General features: G+C 39.1%; 1 protein-coding gene across 1 annotated transcript in view; it reads right to left on the reverse strand.

Annotated features, from left to right (window-relative positions):
* The window catches only part of LOC124596007 (heat shock 70 kDa protein 12A-like), a 206,951-nt gene that overhangs the window by 51,343 nt on the left and 131,779 nt on the right, over positions 1 to 23,829 (reverse strand). Inside the window, exons 10-11 of the mRNA XM_047134961.1 lie at positions 20,650 to 20,790; positions 2,803 to 2,935 (exon numbers count right to left, since the gene is read on the reverse strand). Coding sequence (XP_046990917.1) covers positions 2,803 to 2,935; positions 20,650 to 20,790 — 274 coding nt within the window. The remainder of the gene's footprint in view (positions 1 to 2,802; positions 2,936 to 20,649; positions 20,791 to 23,829) is intronic.

Genomic DNA, 23,829 nt, shown 5'->3' on the forward strand with positions numbered 1-23,829 from the left:
TGTTTTTAGCTTTTGGAGAATTAGATATTTTTCATTACTGAATCACAAAGTCATCTCAAAAATAAATACAAAACAAGTATCAGGTAACAACCAAGGCCCTTTGCACTTCATGTGACCTTGAGAGGCATTGTGCATGGTGATACGGAGAATGTGATAGCTTCAAAGCAAGTAACACACAACGTTGTCTGTATTCCTTCCTCGCCAAAATGAGGGACAACTGTGTGTTCACCCTCCCACCTGCCTCCCCCCACAGAGTATCTTTATACAGATGACAGATCTTAGACAAATGTTGTAACACACAAAGCTGAGAAATGGCTCACATAGGCCACATCACTTACCTTTTTGGAATATAATCCATGCAATGTAGGAGTATGATGCTTCTCTTCTAAGTGTTAATAATGAAAGTGAATTTATGAATCAACTCTGCAGTTCACAACCACAATACTAGACATAGAAATAATTCCCATAAAGAGAATGCATCCATCTCTAGGTCTCAGAATGGAGTTTTATACTTTGATCCACAAGTCTACAACAGGTTGCCAGAGGATAACAGGCAGGAAATTGAAAAACCCAAAAATTTTCAAAAACAACCTTCCCCACTCTGTAAGTTCTGCTTAGCTCAAATATTTGTATTAGACATATCACACCCACTCCCCTCCCCCAGAATATAGGCAGCTGATAGTGGTCTGTGTAAAGTTACATAAATGCTTTATTTGAAGTATTAGATAAAGATAGCAGTTAAGTAGTACAGGAAGAGTAGCAGTGATATTTTTCTTAAAGCATACATATATATAATATATGCATACATAAAGTAATATATAAACAGTTACCATAATTATCAGTGTGACTAGATTAATGCTATTCATAATTTGTTGTTATAGTTGAGTCAGAGTGAGTTGAGTCCTGATAGCTGCAATGGGCTGGATGCAGCAACTTGACAGGCCTACCTCAACAGATAATGTAGAGTAATTTTGTAAACACCTTTATGGCAATGCCTCAGTGTTGTTGCAGTTCTTTAGATGGCTACTGTTTTCACCTGCAGTCATTAGTGCTTTGCTGTTAAAAGCTGGCAACAGTGCTATGAACTGTCGGGGATTTACTTAATTGTCTCGGCTATAGTAGCCTGTACTTTGTAGAAGTAGCCTGTTAATGTATAACGTGACTCATTCCCCATACATGAATGGTTTCCTCCATGATGGGATTTACATAACATAATATGTGAATGAATGAATGAATCTATCAACCAGGTCATTCCCCTTTTGTAAATCACTACACCAGCCAGATTGCTACTTTTTTTCCAGTGGTAAGTACACAGAATGAAATTCATTATTTTTTTGAGCTGAACTGTTTTTGGATTAATGCAGTACTCTGAACTGTATACTACTAAGATATCCTTTAGATCATTTTTTAAAATTTTGACAATCTTATTGCCTGTGCCTGCCACAGCCATAAGAGTCCTTTTACCAAGAAAGTCCAAACTGATGGCCATCAGTTGCAACACATCCCTCCAGCTATGCACACTGTTGGGTACTGTGTTTGATTTAAGATTAGGCTACTCTAATCTAACATTTCATATTATTTAGATCTCCTTACAAATGACATCAAGCAAATTTCCTCATAGATAAATATTTATTGCTTTCAGATCAGATGAATGAACCAGCCAGTTGAAAAATCCTCTTTGGCCTTTCCAGTGTGGGAGAACATTTGTTTAAGACCAGCTGTAGAACTCCTGAGATTTGATCTAAGTACTGGTCAAGCTGTTACAATATAAAACTTGCTTTACAGAAACAGACCACAGTGGCTGTTTTTTGCCTATTAATCCATAGCTTGTCTCATTACACCCCTGAAGGCTCTCCTTCATGAAGGGATTTATGGAAAATGGTATGTGTGTGAATCAATGAGTGAGTGAGTGAGCGAGTGAGTGAATGAACATGTTCCTTTTTGTACGAAATAGAATGACCTCTAATGTGTCAGGATGCAGCAATCATTTTGCTGAGAAAGTGTATTATATTTGTAATCCAACCAACACATTCAGCTTCATTGTAAGATATCATGGATATGGCCCAAGGAATACACACCTAAATAATCAAAATTTCAATTGTCTAAGCTACTAGGGATTGTTTAATATTGTAAACCAGTTTTTGTGTTTTGATGAGTCTCCTGTACTTTAAGTTAATGACTTGAATTGTATGTTATGAGACAATAAACTTCTACTTCTACTTCTACTACACCATGCTATGAGTGGTTCTAACTGTTGGCCAACACCTATAGGGCATAATGACAATTTCTTTTGAATTAATGACACTAGAGCCAAGTAGCAAACATAATTGTAGTTCAAATCACTATGCACTCAGCTTCATAGCAAAAATAGTCATTGTTCTATTTAAGAAATGAGCACATTCTGCAACTAAAATAATATATTTTCCATTACTTCTGGAGTCACTGCATATGCTAACTTCATGATGCTGTTTGTTTTTACTTTTATTCTGTGAAAATTGCTTATCAGTTACTCACGTCATTCAGGAAATGTTCACTGTGATAGTTTTAGGTGAATCACATTTTGCACGCAAGATTAAGTAACACCGGTTTAGTTTTTACATTATCGAAAAACTATATAAAAAAATTACTGGAAAGAAAGCTTCATGTGTGTGTGTGTGTGTGTGTGTGTGTGTGTGTGTGATCACAAATGAGACAAAAATACAGAAATCATTAATGTAGGCACAGATTCTGTAGCTATATTTCTGGTTAGAGTAGTTTTTAGCCCCAAATTATGTAAACATATCACCACTAGGAAATATTTACCTTTCCGATGTACTCCTGGTATAAATGGCTTCAGCACACCTATTGCATATGTCTGCTTTGAATATCTGACTGTAATTACTTCTGGATTCATCCCAAACAAAACAGCTCCTTTCAAAATCGAAAGTCCCATTTCCTTAAATAAAATAACATAGCAATTAATAATCAAGCAACTAATTTCTCAGTTTAATCAACACTTATAACTAACAAACTTCATACATCAATAATCTAGTTTCAAAACACTCATTTTTATTGAATAAAAATAGAAAGTAGATCATCATTTCTTATTCTATTTTTATCTAATTAGTTGACTTCAGGATAAATGGAACATCACTTATGGCACAAAATAGTGCATTAAGTGATAGAATAAACTCTGGTGATGGTAATAAGATCACATTGTGTAATGAAATCACTTGCGGCATTATACTTGATGCACGTTACATTTATTGCAAGTTACTACATTGTTTCATCTTTCTTGATGTATGCTGCCAGCACAACTGTTATAAAAATGATGAATTCTGCCACTGTACAGAAGTTTCTTCAAGGTGTTCTGAAAATATATTGTTTAAAGTAACTGATGCTATAATTGCAAACAGAAGCTTTTCCTTTGGTATTGTCAAGATCTAATGATGTATTGGTAAATGGCACCATTGCCTATGATTCTCACAGGACACTCAGAATGTACATGCAGTGCTCATCATGGAATGGTATTACAAATATGTTATATGAATTGCTGGTAAACCTGTTGGGACCAGCCCATATTAGCCTGCCCCAAGCCACACTGGTTCATGTAGCATGAGTAGACTTAGTCTGGTTCAATTTGCCAGGTCCTACTCTACCCTGGTTGGCCCACCTGGCTTCACTTTACCAGGCTGGCATTGGCTGAAATAACTGATTGGCTTGTTAGCCTATAAAGCTAACACCACACATCACCTTATGTGTACACTGGCTTGTAGTTTTCCTAACTTGAAATTAAAGTTATTCACCACCATAATTAATTGTTTTGTTTTGTTTTGTTTTTTTACAAAATAACTGTTATCACACACTTTTTTGCAGTTCCTCAGATGCAATTGCAGTTTGGTCCAGCATGGTAGAAGAGCACTCTAATGATCAACCCAGGGGTGGAAATGGTTTTTTCTGAGTCACAGAGAAAATAGTACATCCACAGAGCTTTTTATCCATGTCAGATTAAGAATCTGGTAAATGAACAGAAGGACAAGTATCATTACAGTTGTGGATACAGAATCACTGCATGAAAAGAACTACCCTTCATTGTGTTCTTTTAATTAGTATTGTTTAATTTGAACTATTTTGATGTGGATGTAATCTAGTGAGAGCCACTAGAGTCACAGGGTGGTACTGTATGAATGCTGTGAACATGCTTCCATCTCAAATAAAATAATGGGAAGCTACTGAGTCTATCTTAATGTGTCAACATGTGAACTTTTAGATAGTGAATGGAAAAAGTACTCAGAGGAACGAGGTCAGGAGGGAGACATATTTTTGGATAAAATGTTCTCGGTTAACTTTCCATGTCAGATTAGAATAAAATCTCAAGCTTTGATGTTTTAATTCTTGTACCAGTCATTTCACTTCTTATAAATATAGTTACCTGGTTTTAGATGTACAAAATGAAACTACACCAAAGAATAAAAGCCTGTAATCAAAGAAGACCATATTTGGTGACTGAGCTTCTGAGAATGCCACACTTGAGAATGTCAGTATGTGTTTTGAAGATAAGGTGAGACTGCACCAAAAGGCAAGCAAGCCAGACAGCTTTTCTGCTGGAAATCATTCCTTCCAAAAATTTATTGGTAGGCATGAAAGATTTTAGCCATTACTGCTGCTACTTTATTTTGAGAAATAAGTTCAGGAGCCCACACAAAATGTAAATGATTGTGATGACAATTAGACACCTTAGCAAAACTTACTTCACTTTTTTGTGAGCAGAAAACTTGCATTCTACATCTGCATCAATACTCTGCAGTCCACCTTACGGTGCTTAGTGGAAGGTACCCCTTACCATTAATAGTCATTTCCTTCCCTGTTCCACCTGCAAATAGAACAAGGGAAAAATGACTCTTTATATGCCTCCATATGAGCCCTAATTTCACATATGTTATCTTCGTGGTCCTTATGCATAACGTATGTTGGAGGCATCAGAATTGTTCTGCAGTTAGCTTCATATGCCAGTTCTCTAAATGTTCTCAATAGCGCTTTTCAAAAAGTTCATCACCTTCCCTCCAGTAATTCCCATTTGAGTTCCCCAAACATTTCCGTAATACTTTCATGCTGTTCAAACATACTGAAAACCAATCTAGCAGCCCACATCTGAGCTGCTTCAGTGCCTTCCTTTAATCCAACCTGGTATGGATTCCAACACTCAAGCAGTACTCAGACATGACTGTGTCAAGAGGGACACTATTAATGCTGTATCTGAACATTACAGGTTTGTTTTTTCTCCTCATCCACATTAACGTACATTTTTCTACATTTAGACAGCTGCCATTCATCATACCAACTAGAAATTTTGTCTAAGTCATCTTGTATCCTTCTGAAATCACTCAATTTTGACATCTTACCATACACCACAGCATCATCAGCAAATAACCACAGAATGCGCCCACCCTGTCCACCAAATCACTTATGTATATAGAGAATAACAATGGTCCTATCAACTTCCCTTGGGCACTCCTAATGATATCCTCGTTCCTGACGAACACTCGCCAGCAACAAAACCATGCTGGATTCCATAACTTAATAAGTCTTTGATCCCCTCACATATCTGTGAGCCTATTCCATATGCTTGTACCTTCTTTAACAGCCTGCAATGGAGCACCATGTCAAATGCTTTCCAAAAATTTAGAAATATGGAACCTGCCTGTTGCCCTTCACATTATATCATGTGAGAAAGGGGCAAGCAGAGCTTCGCATGAGTGATGCTTTCTAAAACCATGCTGATTCATGAACATAAGCTTGTCAGTCTGAAGAAAATTTATTATATTTGAACTGAGTATATGTTCAAGGATTCTGCAGCAAACTGATGTTAGGGATACTGTTCTGTAATTCTGCAGATCCATTTTTTGGCCATTTTATACACAGGGGTCACCTGCACTTTTTTCCAGTTGCTTGGGACTTTGTGAAGGACGAGAGAGCCACCATAAATGCAAGCTAAGAAAGGGCCAATGTTGTTGAGTGCTCTTTGAAAAACTGAATTGGGATTCCATCTGGACTTGGTGACTTATTTGCTTTCAGCTCCTGCAGCTGTTTCTCTACACCAGGGATACTTACTAATATGTCGCTCATACAGGAGTCTGATGTTCAAATGATGACATGTTTGTATCCTTCTCCTTTGGTGTCTTCAACTGACGCACTACACTGTTCATCAAGTGACAGAATGGAAGCCTTAGACCCACTTAGCAATTTTACATAGGATCAGAATTTTCTTGGGTTCTCTGCCATATCTTTTGCTAAGGTTTGATGGTGGTAGTAATTGTATGTTTCACACACAGATCTTTTCTCAGATTCACAAATCTCTATTAACCTATGCTTGTTGTGATCTGCATATTCTCTTTTGAACTGAGAATACAACAGCCTCTGTTTCCTCAGCATTTTCCAAATCATGTTGTTAAACCATGGTTGGTCTTTTCTTAATCCACTTACTAAGCAAATAATTCTCCAGACCATGATTTACAATCTGCTTTAACTTTGTCCATAATTCCTCTATATTGATCTTACTGGAACCAAGTGATGTCACTTCACTGTCTAAGTAAAATGCTAACAACTGCTTATCTGCTCTTTCTAACAGTAACACTCTCCTAGCCTTCTTAACTGATTTATTAAAATTTTCCAGTGCAATATCAGGCCACATCCAGTGCTTCCTTCCTGTCAAGTTGTACGTCACCAAGTGTACACGTCATGGAGCAGCTGGGATACTGTAGAAGATGTTCCATGCCAGTACTAAAGACCCTCTTGTGGAATTTAAGTCTCCAAAGTCCATATCAAGCACCATGTACGGGGTGCAACTAATCAAAAGCATGATTAAATTTTTCTGTGTGTTCATACGCAGTTCTTTTGGATTCATGATTTGAGAATCTGGCTACTTTACACAGCTTCCCCAGTAGTGTAGGTTTCATGCATCCTGCTTGTGTTATTTAGAGATATGACACGCCAAATCCTATGGGAGAAGCTCGGAATGGGCACTAGTTCAGTCGTAAACTGGTGGAGGCATCGTTGTAGAGGCTGTCCAGTTGATGGTCACTCTGCAGTTCCTGGTCAACATCCCCAAAGTTCACAGAAGCAGAGACAACCGCACCAAACTCAGGACAAACAGTTTGAGATGGTACTGTCCATCCCAGAAACATGGCGAATGTCTGTGGAGAACTATGAGACATATTCCAACTGGAGGGGCTGATGCGGCAAATGTTTGGTGTTGTTCATGTGTAATGCATGAATGATGGGCTTCTGGTTGGTATAAATAATGAAGGAAAGGGCTTCTACTGATGGGCGGAAGTATTTTACCTCATACACCACAAGCAACTCACAGTCATAGGCACATGTGTTCTAGCTGCAAGCTGGTTGCTGGCACCTTCTTATAGCTCCCAAGTCCTGCTCTCCAAGAGGGTATCTGTGTGGCAGCTGCTTACAGGTTAGTGGTCTCTGGGTGGGCCAGTTTCTTTGCCACATCCACATGCTGTGTCCAGGACGTAGGACTTGCAGAAAGTAATTTACAGAAAACATGTCTGCACAATGAGACATTGCACAATATATGTGCTCAACACTGTTCCCAGGGAGTGTACACTCCTCAGTGATTGAGCAAAATGTCCAATCATGTAACTGCCAGAGAATGATGGCTGACTGAGCAGATGAAACTGATAACTATCTTCCCAGCCCATGGGGCACCGTGTACTTCATGGTCATGAAGCAACAAGATGGACACATGGACAGCTCTGTCTTAATAATTCCTTGTGCATTGTGGGGATCTCACATTGAGTTTTAACCACATGGCCTGCATCAATTACCATTGCCAACTTTGGCCCAAGTAAAAAGATATTCGTCTGCATTGAGCTTCTTCTTTCTTCTTATAGACAAAGTAAATGGCTTATCTGGAACAAGGGTCCCATAGGGAACTTTAGCAAGTAATCCTGTACTCTCTGCTATACTCCAAGTCTTCCAAGCCAAAATGTTGGCATCAGGGAAAGCTTCAAGGCCACCATAGCCACTGCCCCAAACAACGGCCATGGTCAGCCGTGTACTGCCTTCAAAAACAGCTTGTATATCACGGGCGAACTCCATTCGTAGTCCATGAAAAACATTAGGGCCACCCATAAGCTGCTGTTTATTAAACTGTCCACTCAAATCAATGTCTATTGCTCTCAGTGTTTTATACACTGGAGCACTGTGTCACCAGCGATGATGATAGGCTCATTGCAAAGGCATTGCTGAGGCCAACTTTAGCCCAGATAAAAAGATAGTCATCTGCATTGAGGTTCTTCTTTCTTCTTGTAGACACAGTAAACGGCTTATCTGGAAGAAGTGTCCCATAAGGAACTTTAGCAAGTAATTGTGTACTCTCTGCTATATTCCAAGTCTTCCAAGCCAGGATGTTAGCATCAGGGAAAGCTTCAAGGCCACCGCAATCAGGTTTTCATAACATTTCTTATGTCAACTTTCTTCATTGAATGCCAAAATATTTCATTGTCTCCCACTTACACAGTGTGAAATGATCACTGTAATGAGGTAAGAGAAATCAGAGATTGCGCAGAAGGATTTAGGGTTCATTTTCCCCACATGCTATTTGAGAGCAGAATGTAGGAAAATAGTGTGAAAGTAGTTTTATGAATCCTCTGATAAACACTTAAGTGTGAATTGTAGAGTAATCTTGTAGATGTGGATGTAATGCCTTGACAAAACCTAAATTCAGTAAAGCAGTTCTTTTCATAGAAAACAACTAAATCAAGTGTTCAAAATGTGAATGACATTCTAATTATACGTAATTATTTGGTCAGATTCTCAACAAAATTGTTTACTGTATAACTGTGTAGATTTCTATCATATTAGAGAATGCATACATAACTTTTTATTTTTATTTTATTATTATTATTTATTTTCAGGCTGATGCACAGAACTTACAAGAAACATAAGCTTCCTGATTCTTGTTTGTTGAGACTAATCGCTTGATGAGATATTCTGTGATAGCAACGTTTGCAATGCAAGTATTTTTCAATTATATAGTTGAACTTTCTTATAACAACATCAGTTACAATGACAACTTGGCTATTTCTATGTTATGGCACATTCCTCATAAGGAACATACTTCTCTTCCCTGCTTAATACAACAAATGTATATGCATGTACATCACATATAACATAATTTTCAGCCTCAGTTAGCAACAAGATTTACCAAGAATTAATATACTGTAGAATGAAATCTGTTGTTGTAATATGGCAACCTGGTGTATTATTCTCTCCTCCCTTCTATCAACAATTGGCATACTATAGATTCCTTATCTCATTGTTACCCTAGCGCATTCATACTACAGTAGTGGTGACAATTATAGAACTCATCACCAGTGCACGTGATGTCAGTTACCATAGCTATTTGTTATGAAATGCACACATTTTAAAACAGCACAGCCCATAAAAGATAAGTTTTAATGGTGGAAAAAAAGTGAAAGTGATTCATGAAATCAAGAATGGAGTTAAAAAAGGTGACGTGTGTCATCAATTTGGCCTTGTAAATTCCACAGCCCAAAGATTTGGAAGAAAAAGGATAAAATTGTTACTGCATTTGAAGAAAATGGACCCAAAATTAAGTGGTTACAAAAAGCTCAACAGAGGAATGTGGATGAAGTGCTGCTTAAGTGGTTTAAATAGCATTAGTGGACCACTCCTTATGGTGAAAGCAGAGGAATTTGCCAGTAAATTAAAAGATGAGGAATTTTGTGTGCATCGAATGCTGGATTGACAGATTCAAGTAATGTCAGCACATTACTTTTGGCAAAATGAGTGGTAAAACCAACAGTGTGAATACTGAAACAATCCAACGATGGCTCACTACCATGTGGCCTACAATTCATGAAGGACATGTAGACTGCGACATCTTTAATGCAGATGAGACTGGCATTTTCTTTAAATTGACACCTAACACAACTCTGAAATTCAAGAATGAAAAATGTTTTGGTGGTAAGCTGTATAATGAAAGAATAACAATTCTGGTTCGTGCTAACACATATGGAACTGCAAAGAAACAATTGTTTTGTGATAGATAAATTAAAAAATTCTAGGTGTTTTAAGCATGTAAAAAATCTGCCAGTACACTACAAGGTTAGTAAAAAGTCCTGGATGACCTTTGAGCTTTTTGAAGCCAAAATAAGGTACTGGGATCGGGAGCTCACAATTCAGAAGAGGAAGATACTGGTTCTTGTTGACAACTGTCCAGCACATCCTGTATTCTCTGGTTTGGAGAATATTAAGCTTGTTTTTCTTGCTGCAAATACGACAAGCTTATTGTAGCCCATAGACCAAGGAGTAATTAGGAGTCTTAAATGCCCTATCATGAGCTCATATTATTGAAAATGATACAATGCATAGCGAGAAAGCAGAATTATTCTACCACACTGATGTATCCAATCAGATGCATTACCACAGTCTGGAGCTGGATCACAACCCAAACCATCAAGAACTGTTTCTGTCATGGGAGGAATCACAACTGAAGGAATAAATGCCACCAAAACTGAAGACATGTTCAATGACTCTGATGTCTGCTGCTATCTGCATTGCTGCCAGAAATCAGCTGTGATATACTCAGTCAGTGCAACTACACTCCTGGAAATGGGAAAAAGAACACATTGACACCGGTGTGTCAGACCCACCATACTTGCTCCGGACACTGCGAGAGGGCTGTACAAGCAATGATCACACGCACGGCACAGCGGACACACCAGGAACCACGGTGTTGGCCATCGAATGGCGCTAGCTGCGCAGCATTTGTGCACCGCCGCCGTCAGCGTCAGCCAGTTTGCCGTGGCATACGGAGCTCCATCGCAGTCTTTAACACTGGTAGCATGCCGCGACAGCGTGGACGTGAACCGTATGTGCAGTTGACGGACTTTGAGCGAGGGCATATAGTGGGCATGCGGGAGGCCGGGTGGACGTACCGCCGAATTGCTCAACAAGTCGGGCGTGAGGTCTCCACAGTACATCGATGTTGTCGCCAGTGGTCGGCGGAAGGTGCACGTGCCCGTCGACCTGGGACCGGACTGCAGCGATGCACGGATGCACGCCAAGACCGTAGGATCCTACGCAGTGCCGTAGGGGACCGCACCGCCACTTCCCAGCAAATTAGGGACACTGTTGCTCCTGGGGTATCGGCGAGGACCATTCGCAACCGTCTCCATGAAGCTGGGCTACGGTCCCGCACACCGTTAGGCCATCTTCCGCTCATGCCCCAACATCGTGCAGCCCGCCTCCAGTGGTGTCGCGACAGGCGTGAATGGAGGGACGAATGGAGACGTGTCGTCTTCAGCGATGAGAGTCGCTTCTGCCTTGGTGCCAATGATGGTCGTATGCGTGTTTGGCGCCATGCAGGTGAGCGCCACAATCAGGACTGCATACGACCGAGGCACACAGGGCCAACACCCGGCATCATGGTGTGGGGAGCGATCTCCTACACTGGCCGTACACCACTGGTGATCATCGAGGGGACACTGAATAGTGCACGGTACATCCAAACAGTCATCGAACCCATCGTTCTACCATTCCTAGACCGGCAAGGGAACTTGCTGTTCCAACAGGACAATGCACGCCCGCATGTACCCCGTGCCACCCAACGTGCTCTAGAAGGTGTAAGTCAACTACCCTGGCCAGCAAGATCTCCGGATCTGTCCCCCATTGAGCATGTTTGGGACTGGATGAAGCGTCGTCTCACGCGGTCTGCACGTCCAGCACGAACGCTGGTCCAACTGAGGGGCCAGGTGGAAATGGCATGGCAAGCCGTTCCGCAGGACTACATCCAGCATCTCTACGATCGTCTCCATGGGAGAATAGCAGCCTGCATTGCTGCGAAAGGTGGATATACACTGTACTAGTGCCAACATTGTGCATGCTCTGTTGCCTGTGTCTATGTGCCTGTGGTTCTGTCAGTGTGATCATGTGATGTATCTGACCCCAGGAATGTGTCAATAAAGTTTCCCCTTCCTGGGACAATGAATTCACGGTGTTCTTATTTCAATTTCCAGGAGTGTATTAAACATATGGAACAGTATGATGACATTGTTACAACCAAAGTGCAAACTGAAGACAAAATTGCAAATGAAGTGAAGAATCAGGTCCACAGTGACCTTGAAATAGGTGAGGGAGATGAAGAAGAAGGGGAAGAAGAAAGAAATGAAGTGCCTGTCCCTACTGGGAGGGACACTTTAGAAGCCACTAGAATTGTAAACATATTCTATGAAGTGAGGGGAGGAAGCAGTGAAACTGAAAATGAAATAATGAACATAGAATGTAATTTTGAAAGTATGTATTGGGCAGAGTAAAATGACTGATTACTTTACTCGTAAATAAAGACGTTTGGTGAATATTTGACAAACTGTTGCATGTACTGTGTTCATGTAAGCTTAAGAGTGAATACTGTACGTAAAATAAAATAAGGCTAAATAAATTTGTTCTTTTCCATTTGCTATCACAATAGACTGAAAATACAAATCTCATTTACAGCTACACTCATTTATATCAACATAATTTTCAATGTCCTTTGGATGTTGTTATGGCAATGCTCCACTGTATTTTGTAAAATCTCTTGCATGGAAATGTAAATGTACAAGTGACTATTTATGCTGTGGCAAAACAGCCCTTGCAGCTTTAGTTTATCCTACACACTAGGGAAGACTGCATGGAACATTTTGAAGTTTCAAGGTGTAGGTTAGATGGGCACTGCAGATGTAGTTCATGGAGTGAGCAATGCGGCCTGTGTCTGGTCCCGGCTAATGAGTGCAGTTAATGAGCAATGGATAGCCTGGTCTGGGCTAGCCTGGTGCCATGAAGGACTGACTGAGATTGTAGTGGGATGCCGTGGGCTATCAGTCTACAATGTGTGGATCTGGTTGAGACCATGTATGTCAACAATTAGGATAGTGGATGCATAGGGCATATAATTAAAACAGCGTACCTCATTTGTACTTTCTGTTGTTTATAGCTAATTATAAAGATCTGTTTTTACTTATATTATTCTGCAGTACATTTCCCATAAATCTTTATTTAATTTTTCAAGGAATTCAAAGGAGCAGCACTGGGTGACAAACACGCTGTGACAACCAAGTCATATGTATCTGAAGAATTGAATTACTAGATATTGGTAGCCACTCCATGCATTAATTTTTCCATTCCTGAATAACACTATGTGTTGATAAAATGTGGAGAGAAAAGATTTATGCTTACCAAGGAACAGCAACAGGCATGGCACAAACTACAGTTCAGATGTATTTATTTAAACACTAGTTTCTAGATCTGAATATTTACTCCATGAACAACAGAGAGGAATGATGTTTGAACCCTAACACTGGTATCATTTTCCTTTGTGCTTTTGTTATATCTCAGTTTGAATAAACAAAAGCTTCCTCAAAGTTAAAAAATGTCAGGAGGATCCACTTAATGAAGCTGAAATGATTACAATCCAATGCCACATCCATTTTTCTTTCTATTCCTCAGGGTATTATTCTGTTAAACAGCATTCAGGCATGAGACACTGAAGTTAGTATGTGATAATTCAGTCTTTCATCAAGCAGAATGTTTGTTGATTTTTATCCATGGATCATGTTTTATAATGATATTATCATGTGTAAAAAGTACTAAGAAAAATGTGTAGATTGTTTGCTAGTTCAACGCATACACAGAAGAAATAGCTCTTGTAATAATAAAATGACTATAAATGTAGATTGATTAGCAATGGAATCAACATAAAGAACAATATATATTTCACAGAGTACAGACATTAACAAGATGGCGCTCGGTACACAGCACAAGATGGCGCCCGGTACACAGTGTAACGACACATCGCTCTGCCACAAAAAGGAAAAAACTATCAGTTCTCTGTGTAAACAGTGCAACAATCGTGTAATGAAAGGTATCTAATGCGTAAAGTACAATTTCTGGCTGCACGAAAAGTGCGCAAAAGTAAGCCTAAAACTCATAAACGACGATTCTCCGTGGACGTGCCCAGTATGTTTTGGGAATGAAGTACCAAACACGGAAAAAAAACTGTGAAAATTGTAGTGTGCAATCTACGAATCCTGTGCCTAGTGTAGAAAGGAACAGTGAAAATTATCATGGGCAAAATACAATCGAAAAAGACGCAGGGTTTTTAAACTGCGGAAAATCTGTAAGCAAATACAGCTGGAAAACAGTGACATATAATAAAAGGGTGAAACGTGAAATTGCCCCACAAAAGCAGAGTAACAAAAAGGAGTTCTTTGTTATTGGCGATTCTATATTAAAAAATGTAGTTTCACCAAACTGTGAAATAGATGTTCGTCCTGGTATCCGACCTCATGAGCTCAACAAACATTTTAAAAATCTCTTAAGTGCAAAACAGTTACAACTAAAAAGGGAAACAATCCAAAGACCAATTATGAAGGTGTTTTTATTCATTCTGGGGCGAATTCAATACGAAGCACCAGTCAGGGAGAAATTGTAAGTGAGACGAGAAACATCATTCTTTCAGCCAAAGCATTGTACATAAACTCAAGATTGGTTATAAGTGGAATTCTGCACAGAAGGTCAGTAAGCAATTCTTATATAAGCAACATAAACAGTGCAGTCAGGGAACAGTGCGACGAACTCGGGACAATATTCGTTGACCCAAACAAATTTTTAAGTGACAAATGCTTGGGAAAGGATGGCGTACATTTAAACAGACTAGGCTCAATGAATTTCAGTAAAATGGTTACAGACATCTGTAAAATCATCAAGAACAAGGGAAACTGATACCGTGTGGAGGGGGTGAAAATTCAAAAGTGAAAATAAAAAATATCATCCAGGCAGAAATTCCAATATAAATATAAGTACTAAGGCTAGTAAGTTTCAGAACTCGTGTTTAACTCCAAACTTGACGGTATTTCATCAAAATGTACAATCCCTATCCAACAAAGTAAACGAATTTCAAATTATGTTGGAAAGTGACATGAAAAACACCTCTGTATTATGTTTTACTGAACACTGGCTTGACAAAGAGAAACTTCATATGCTATGCATTCCAAATTTTGTATTGGGTAGTTATTTTTGTCGTAAATTGTATAAACATGGTGGTAGTTGCATTTATGTTAAAAATAGCATAAATTTTAAATGTATGCCATATGTAGAAAACTATCCATAGAGAAAGATATTGAGGTAAATGGAATTGAAATCACAGACGAAAAAATTGCTATAATTTGTTTATACAGGGCGCCAACTGGCAATATTAACATTATGTTAAAGAACCTTGAAAATATCTTACACAATACTACACAAAAAAATAGAAAACTAATTATATGTGGGGATTTCAACATTGACTTTGCAAGTGAGTCTAATCAAAAAACTGGTTTACTGAACCTCTTAGCAGCTTTCAATTTAAAGGCTGCTACAGAAACGCCAACACACATCACAAAAACCTCAGCCACAATCCATGATCAAATATTTATAAATGTGCCTTGAAACATACAATACAAACCCACAATACAGGCTTTGGGGACCACACAGCCCAAGAAATTAGTATAAGATTAGGAAAACCGCTTAGTTCAACTGAATGCCTAACTACTACATCTAGGAACTATAATGACCAGAATATACAACATTTCCTTAACTATCTGTGTAAAGAAACTTGGTAAGTTCAACAAATTCTTTAATAGTTTCAGCTATTATTTTGAACTTTGTTTTCCACTCCATAAAAAGACAGTCACAAAAAAGGATCTGAAAATAAAATGGGAACAACAGGGATACAAATATCTGTGAAGAAAAAGAGACTACGGTACTTCATGAAATATCTAGACAGCACACCACATCCTCAGAGTGTGATTCCTATATTAAGAATTACAAAAAGATTTTAACTAAAGTCATAAAAGAAGCAAAAACATGGCAAATAGTTCCTTCATAGCAAATGCACAAAATAAAATGAAAGCCATATGGGAGATTGTAAGGCATGAAACAGGAGTAAAACGGAGAGAATACTTTAATATCAAACTGAATGAAAACACTTCTGTAATATCTGATCCCCAGCAGATAGCAAATAATTGTAACTCATATTTCTCTGAGGCAGCTGAGATTCTGGTGAAGCAAAACTTTCAAAATGCTGTCACTGCAAATCAGATTAAAACTATCCCTAGTAACAAGTCTCTCTTCCTACACCCAACAGATGAACAGGAAATGCTAAAAACAATAGGGGAGCTAAAATCAAAATTTTCCAGACCATATCATTAAAAAATGTGCACCCTTAGTAGTTAAGCCCATGGTAGATGTATGCAATAGTTCACTTTCTCAGGGAATCTTCCCTGAAAGACTAAAAATAGCTAAAGTGAAGCCATTGTTCAAAAAGGGTGAAAAACAGATATAACAAATTATAGGCCAGTCTCTCTACTATCTGTTTTTTCTAAAATAATTGTAAAAATCTTTTATAAAATACTCGTAGATTTCATTGAAAAAAATAAACTTTTCCCAGCTACACAGCATGGTTTCCGAAAATGTAAATCCACTAAGACAGCTATTATCGATTTCTTAAATGAAGCTTTAAATGCATTAGATAAAAAAGAACACATAGCAGCAATATTCCTAGATCTTTCAAAAGCATTTGACATCATTAACCATAGTCTTTTGTGTAGAAAGCTAGAAAATGTTGGTGTCAGAGGCCCAGCCTAGGAATGGGTAAAGTCATGTCTACAAAACAGACACCAAATAGTTGAAGTCTTGTACAAAGAAGGAAAAAAATTAGCTTCCTATCAATCAGAAAAACAGTGTGTTAAATACGGTGTGCCGCAGGGTTCCGTGCTAGGACCAATCCTGTTCTTGCTGTTTGTAAATGACCTGGAACCATCCAACCCTAACTATAAGTACATTAAATATGCCGATGGTACAAATATACTTATCAAGGGAAAGACCCAAGAAGAGCTCCAAAATGAAATAAAAAAGAGCACTACACATGTATCAAAATGGTTTGCAATGAACAACTTAATAATAAACACACATAAAACAAACACTATGCATCTACACACAGTGCAGAATAAACAGCCTTTAACTGCAACCATAGAACTGTTAGGCAAAAGACTTGAAATTGTAAATAGCACCAAATTTTTGGGAGTTTGGATCCAAGATGACCTAAGATGGCAGAAACACACACAACACCTATGTAGTAAATTAAATACCATTTGTTATAGTATAAAAATTCTTGCTGGATGCACATCTATGCAAGCCATAAAAAATGTGTACTATGCCAAAGCATAAGATATGGTTTAATTTGCTGGGGAAATTCAGCACCCGGCAAAAGCTGTTTTATTGCACAAAAAAGAATTATAAGAGCCATGGAAGGCTTAGCACCTCGATCTTCATGCAAACCCTCGTTTAAAAAGCTTCATATTATTCCATTACCATGCCTATATATCCTAGAAACAATAATGTTTATAAGGAAAATTGTAGATGAAAATAACAAGATTGTTCCAAAAAACCAAAATATCCATTCATACAACACAAGAAATAATCAAGATTTACATATGCAGTTTTCACATACAACACTAAAACAAAAAGGACCCTTGCAAGCAGGAAAAAAACTGTATAACAAACTACCTAAAGAAATTAAGGCAATAACTGGCATGCATAAATTCAAAACTGCAGTGAGTGACTACTTGCTACAGAATTGTTACTATAGTGTTGATGAATTTTTATCTAAAATGTAAATATGTGAAAATTTAAATAGTTTATACAATTAAGGCCAAAATAAGAAATGTGTACATTAGATTTATCTGTGTATTATATGTGGTCTATTACATATATGTGTGTGTCTGTATAATCAAGGCCAAAAGTATGAAATGTGTGCATGTAAAATTTATTTGTGAAAGGTTATTCCCATATGTTAGAGTTATATTGCTATATACTGAAAACCATACAACAGCTTTTTTCTATTAAACTTTATTGCAAATTATTTGACTTGTTCTATATCATTATGTACCACTGTACAGTGTATGATTCACAGGACCAATAAATATACAATACAATATGTCCTACTACATGATACACTAAGAAGCACAATTTACATAAACTGAAGGTACACTATTTTTAAGTGAATTAGCACTAAATATCAAATGTCCAATATTCAGTTTTACACTGAACTGTACATTCTTTTCTTCTTTCTTTTCAGTACCGTTATTGGTCTTGCTTTCAACACAACTTAGGATGCTGGTTCACACATGTGCATCAAGCAGAAAGCCAACAGAAATATTTTCATATAGAAACAAAAAAGCTTCACAATAAACAAAAATAAAAACATAGTACCTCTTGAACAGCACCCAAAGCCTGTGACAAGAAAATGTTTATTCAGTTTCCTAATTTTAATATACATTTTTGCTGTAGATTTGTCTGCGTGTATTCCTCCACATTACGCCAGCAGACAGTGATCTCGTGATACACTTCCTAGTTCACATAAACACAGGGATATGAGGGATCCATCTGTTGTGCAAGTGATGGGAGTCCTCTTCCTCAAAACAAGAGGGTCCCTCTCATCCCAGGATCTGAGTGACCTGCTCTGCCTTCTTAACCTTTGCCAACTGACCATTCTTTCTTTATCAAAGAAGGAACTAATACTTCTGAAAGCTAGTATAGTTTTGTGTACTTTTATATGTGTCTATTGGCTGATCTCAATATTTTGCCTCAAGAAGTACTGGAAAGCAGTTCTGTCTCATAATTTTATATTGCAAGTAATGTTAGCTAACCTACCTACCTCTTCAGTTTCTATTTGCCCAATAATTTAAACTTTCTAACTTCTCACAAGCCAACTCACTGAAACTTAGTTTTATTCACCTTTCTCTTAATAACCTCCTACTCAGCATCTTCCATCTTCATGCATCCAGTTTGACAATGAGCCTACTTCTGGATGAGTTAACAAAGGAAAAGAAAAATGTGTGGAGTACATTAGCGATTGTGTCTCCAGTTATTATACTTTGACTCATTCAGTTTGTGTGATGTACTTTGCAGATATGCACAGATGTGACAAAAGCCATAGGATACCTCCTAGTATCGTGATGGACCTCCTCCTCCATGGCATCTTGCTGCAACTCGACATGACATGGACACAACAAGTTGTTGGAAGTCCCATGAAGAAATACTGAGCCATATTGCATCTATAGCCATCCAAAATTGTGTAAATGTTGCCAGTGCAGGATTTTGTGCATGAACTGACCTCTCAATTATGGCCCACAAATGTTCGATGGGATTCATGTTCAGCAATCTGGATGGCCAAATCATTCACTCAAGTTGTCCAGACTGTTCTTCAAACCAATCATGAACAGTTGTGGCCTGGTGGCTTGGCACATTGTCATCTATAAGCTTTCCATTGTTGTTTGGGAACACGAAGTCCATGAAGGGCTGTAAATGGTCTCCAAGTAGCGGAATTTCCAGTCAATGATCAGTTTAGTTGGACCAGAGGACCCAATCCAGTCCTTCTAAAGACATCACACACCACTATGGCGCCACCACCAGCTTGCACAGTGTTTTGTTGACAATTTGGGTCCCTGATGTTGTGGGGTCTACGTCACACTGGAACACTATCATCAGCTCTTACAAACTGAAACTGGCACTCATCTGACCACACCATGATTTTCCAGTTGTCTAGGGTCCAACTAATATGGTCACAAGCCAAGAAGAGGTGCCCCAGGTGATGCCATAGTCCAATAGTCCATTAATGCCAAGTTTCACTGTACTTCCTAATGGATAAGTTTTTCATATGTCCCACACTGATTTCTGCAATTATTTCACTTTGTGTTGCTGGTCTGTTAGCACTGACAACTCTACGCCAAGGTTGCTGCTCTCGGTCATTAAGTGAAGGCTGTTGACCACTGTGTTGTCCGCAGAGAGAGGTAATACCTTGAAATTTGGTATTCTCAGCACACTCTTGACACCGTGGGTGTGGAATGCTGAATTCCCTAATGATCCCCGAAACTGAACGTCCCATGCATCTAGCTCCAACTACCTCTACACATTCAGAGTCTGTTAATTTCCACTGTGCAGTCATAATCATACTGGAAACTTTTTCACATGTATCATCTGAGTAAAAATGGCAGCTCTGCCAATGCACTGCCCATTTATACCTTGTGTACATGACACTTACCGGCATCTGTATACATGCATATTGCTATCCCATGACTTTTGCCACCTCAGTGTACAGTATAAAGTACAAAATATCAGAGGTACAGTGACTTCAGTTTTGACAGGGTTTGTAAAATGCAGGGCTTGTTCCTTCTAGTCCCTAAATTCCCTCAAAACTTGACGAAGAAAATGTTGAAGCCATGTCTACAATAATTAATTGTAGTGACAAAACAGATCAGCTAAAACACTTTGAGAAAAGCAGTGGCACAATTAAAATAATAAGAAGAATAAATGATGAAATGAAGACAACATAAGTATGCTGCTTTGATGCACCTTAAAATTTCAAATATTAGAAGCTGTGAACCAACTGAGTGTTGCCAATGGTAGTTCAAATGAATTACTTTTTTTTTTACTGGTATGAAGTGCTTATAAGATCTTGTTTGTACATCTATCTCTCAGTGAATGATCCCTTTCTATCATGACTGGCTACCTCTACTCATTCCATTGTTTTTACTTCTCATGTTTACATACCTGAGGTATGATGATATGAACTTTGCTTCCAAAAGACTGTTGCACTTCGTTCTGCAAAATTGGTGATTCAGCAAATCCTCCAACAAGAAATAAATATTTTATTTCACTCACAGTTGACTTGTCAAATACATCTTGAATGTACTGTAAGTAAAAAGAAACTGACAATTAACCACTAATATCTAGCTGATAACAAATACCATGTTATTTGCAGTTTTGTCACTTGTGCCTGTCACAGATGCTAATTACAATCTCAGGCAATGATGTAGAACAAGTAAGTTTGATAATTATAAATATGTGGAAATGTGCTGACCATTTACAACATTGTCTTAAACCACATTCTTTCTTTTTGATTAATACTTCAGTGTTCTCTCTCTCTCTCTCTCTCTCTCTCTCTCTCTCTCTCTCTGACACAGACACACACACACACACACACACACACACACACACACACACACACACACACCCACACATACACACATGCAGAGTATATTATTACACATTCAGAAATCCTTCTGCGTATCAGAAGGATTGTCAAGCAAGTGTGATTTCAGTTTGCATTCAAAGTTAATTTAATTATCTATTAAAACTGTACATCACTGTGTACATAGGTGGGCAAAGATTTCTGTGCCACACTAAGGTGGACTGAATGATAGTATACATAAACTGTGATTGATTTTTGATAACAAAGTAAAGAGGTATGAGATATCCTGTTAAGCTCTGCTCATCAATCCATACACTGCGTCAAGTTATACACTATCAGGCTGATGCGACCACTGCTGGTTACTACTGTGGCACCTCCCTAAATTCTAAAAATTCACGCATCCCACAGTCTGCTCCAGCAGACGACTCTCCCCCTGCAATCACACCTAGATACTCTCCAAAGCACCCTCTCCATAGTGGACACCTACTGACAGGAATATCTTCCCCCCCCCCCCCCCCCCCCCCACTATTGCAATCTGCCTACTGGGGCTTCTATCCAAAATTCCTGTCAGCATTGAAGGCAGGCATCCTTAAGTGCAAGTAGTAAATGGTCAATGCAGCATATTAATAAATGCTCCATCTTTTGTTTGTGAACTAGTGCTTTTGCTTCAGAGATTTCGTTTGTGGACCAGAGCCTTCAATGAGGACACAAGGGTTGTTGTTTGATGGTTATTTCACAACTAATCTGGCGAGTTGGCCTTGTGCATTGCGTAGGACAGATAGCTGGCCATAATTCCACATGCAATGACAATTGTAAACACCTTGTGTATATGGTTGTGTAGGCTTCTGTGGCCAGAGTCAGTTAACATAAAAGTTTTCAGAGTATTGTACCATGCCATAATGTAAAGACCTATACTGGACAAATAAATGTTTTATTAAAACACAGTATGAGACTCAGAAATGTTTTACACTCTGTACATTGTACTGCTTTGTGTCAGCACTGAGTGTCCTCATGTATCATTCTGTTCAATTTTCACAAAGGTTTGGATCTTCCTTCATGTGCTACATTGTCTCACCACTGAGCCTCTTTTATTTTTATTCACCATTTACCATGGCCTCTGCTGGGACGAAATTTTAGTATTTTTGAACTTTTATGTATGTTACTGTACAGGAACTGATGAACTGCTGTGCAAATCACACCTCAATTGTTTGTGTACAGATCATATCTTTCCCTTTATCTTTTTTTAAACAATACGTAGTAGTTTGTCTATCTAAATAAAATCATCCACAAACCTTTTTGCTGCTTCACTGGAAAACGTGTTCCATGTTGTTTCCTGCCTTCGCCTTTTGACCCCCTTAATTTTCATTGCTCAATAGCTGTGATGTGTTGTGTTGTGCAGCAAAACACTTATGGCACTGCCAGCATTACCACACTGGTGACCCTGACTTCAAGGATCTTCTTCTATCACCCCTGTTCCCTACATGCTCCATGCAGCACACCTTCCCTGTCAGGCTACCACACATGCACTCCCTTGTCACTTCACAAGTTCCATGTTGGTGTTTGGTCACTGTTTTCACACCACACCTGCACTCTCTTGTGTGTAAAGTGTACATCTTCCCCCCACCCCCTGGGCTGAATTCATCCTGCACTCATGCCTGAGATGCAGTCTAAGTCAGGAAGCAGTCCCACCTAGCACACCCCTTAAATGTTGTTCATGGCAGAGACTGTTTTATCCAGTCAGGCCCCTGCACCTGTCCTGTTAAAACCACTGGCACAGGCAGACAGTTTAAATCAGTCCCTCACCCAGTTTGAACAACTCTTGAATGCTGGTGTGCCTCAGGTACTGGTCCCACCACCAAACCATCAGTCGAACAGACCCTCCACCCACATCTGTACATTTGACACCTGTGACCTGTGCCCATGATTTCCCTCCTCAGAGGCAATCTTTGCTGGGTCCATAATTATGAGCAACACAACAAAGTTCACCCTTATTGTTGCTGTGCTCAAGCATGCTGTCATGACTGAGGCTCTCGACATCATCACCAACCTTCTGCAGTTCAACAACAACTGTAAATTAAAAGAATGCCTAATCGTGCACCGAGCGAGGTGGCGCAGTGATTAGCACACTCGACTCGCATTCGGGAGGACGACGGTTCAATCCTGTCTCCAGCCATCCTGATTTAGGTTTTCCGTGATTTCCCTAAATCGTTTCAGGCAAATGCTGGGATGGTTCCTTTGAAAGGGCACGGCCGATTTCCTTCCCAATCCTTCCCTAACCCGAGCTTGCGCTCCGTCTCTAATGACCTCATTGTCGGCGGGACGTTAAACACTAACCACCACCACCACCTAATCGTGCGATTGGTACCATCAGAAATGCAGTGCTCCCAGGTGCTACTTTCTTCGTAGAAGTGTTCTGAGATGAGCCCTACCCAGCTCCTGCAACACCTTTATGCCCTAGCTCTAACCCATGTCTTACTGGACATGCTTTTATTCCAGAAGTGGAATTCTCACTTTCCTGCCGCAGTCTGTAGGGATATTGACACTGTCATCATTCTACCTGATCAGGTGTTTAACTCTCTATGTTACTGGCCACAACTGCTGTCTGGACGCCTTATCCCCCACACTCGACTCTGACCCTCTCTCGCACTGTGGCAATAAGACACCCAGCTTCCCTGAAGTGCTGCAGCTTGTAGTGGAGCCCCCATAGCCTGTGTCCAAGGGCACGCAGTTAGACCTAGCACATTTGCCCCAGATCTATA

This window comes from Schistocerca americana, chromosome 1, assembly GCF_021461395.2.
Source record: "Schistocerca americana isolate TAMUIC-IGC-003095 chromosome 1, iqSchAmer2.1, whole genome shotgun sequence".
Lineage (NCBI taxonomy): Eukaryota > Metazoa > Arthropoda > Insecta > Orthoptera > Acrididae > Schistocerca > Schistocerca americana.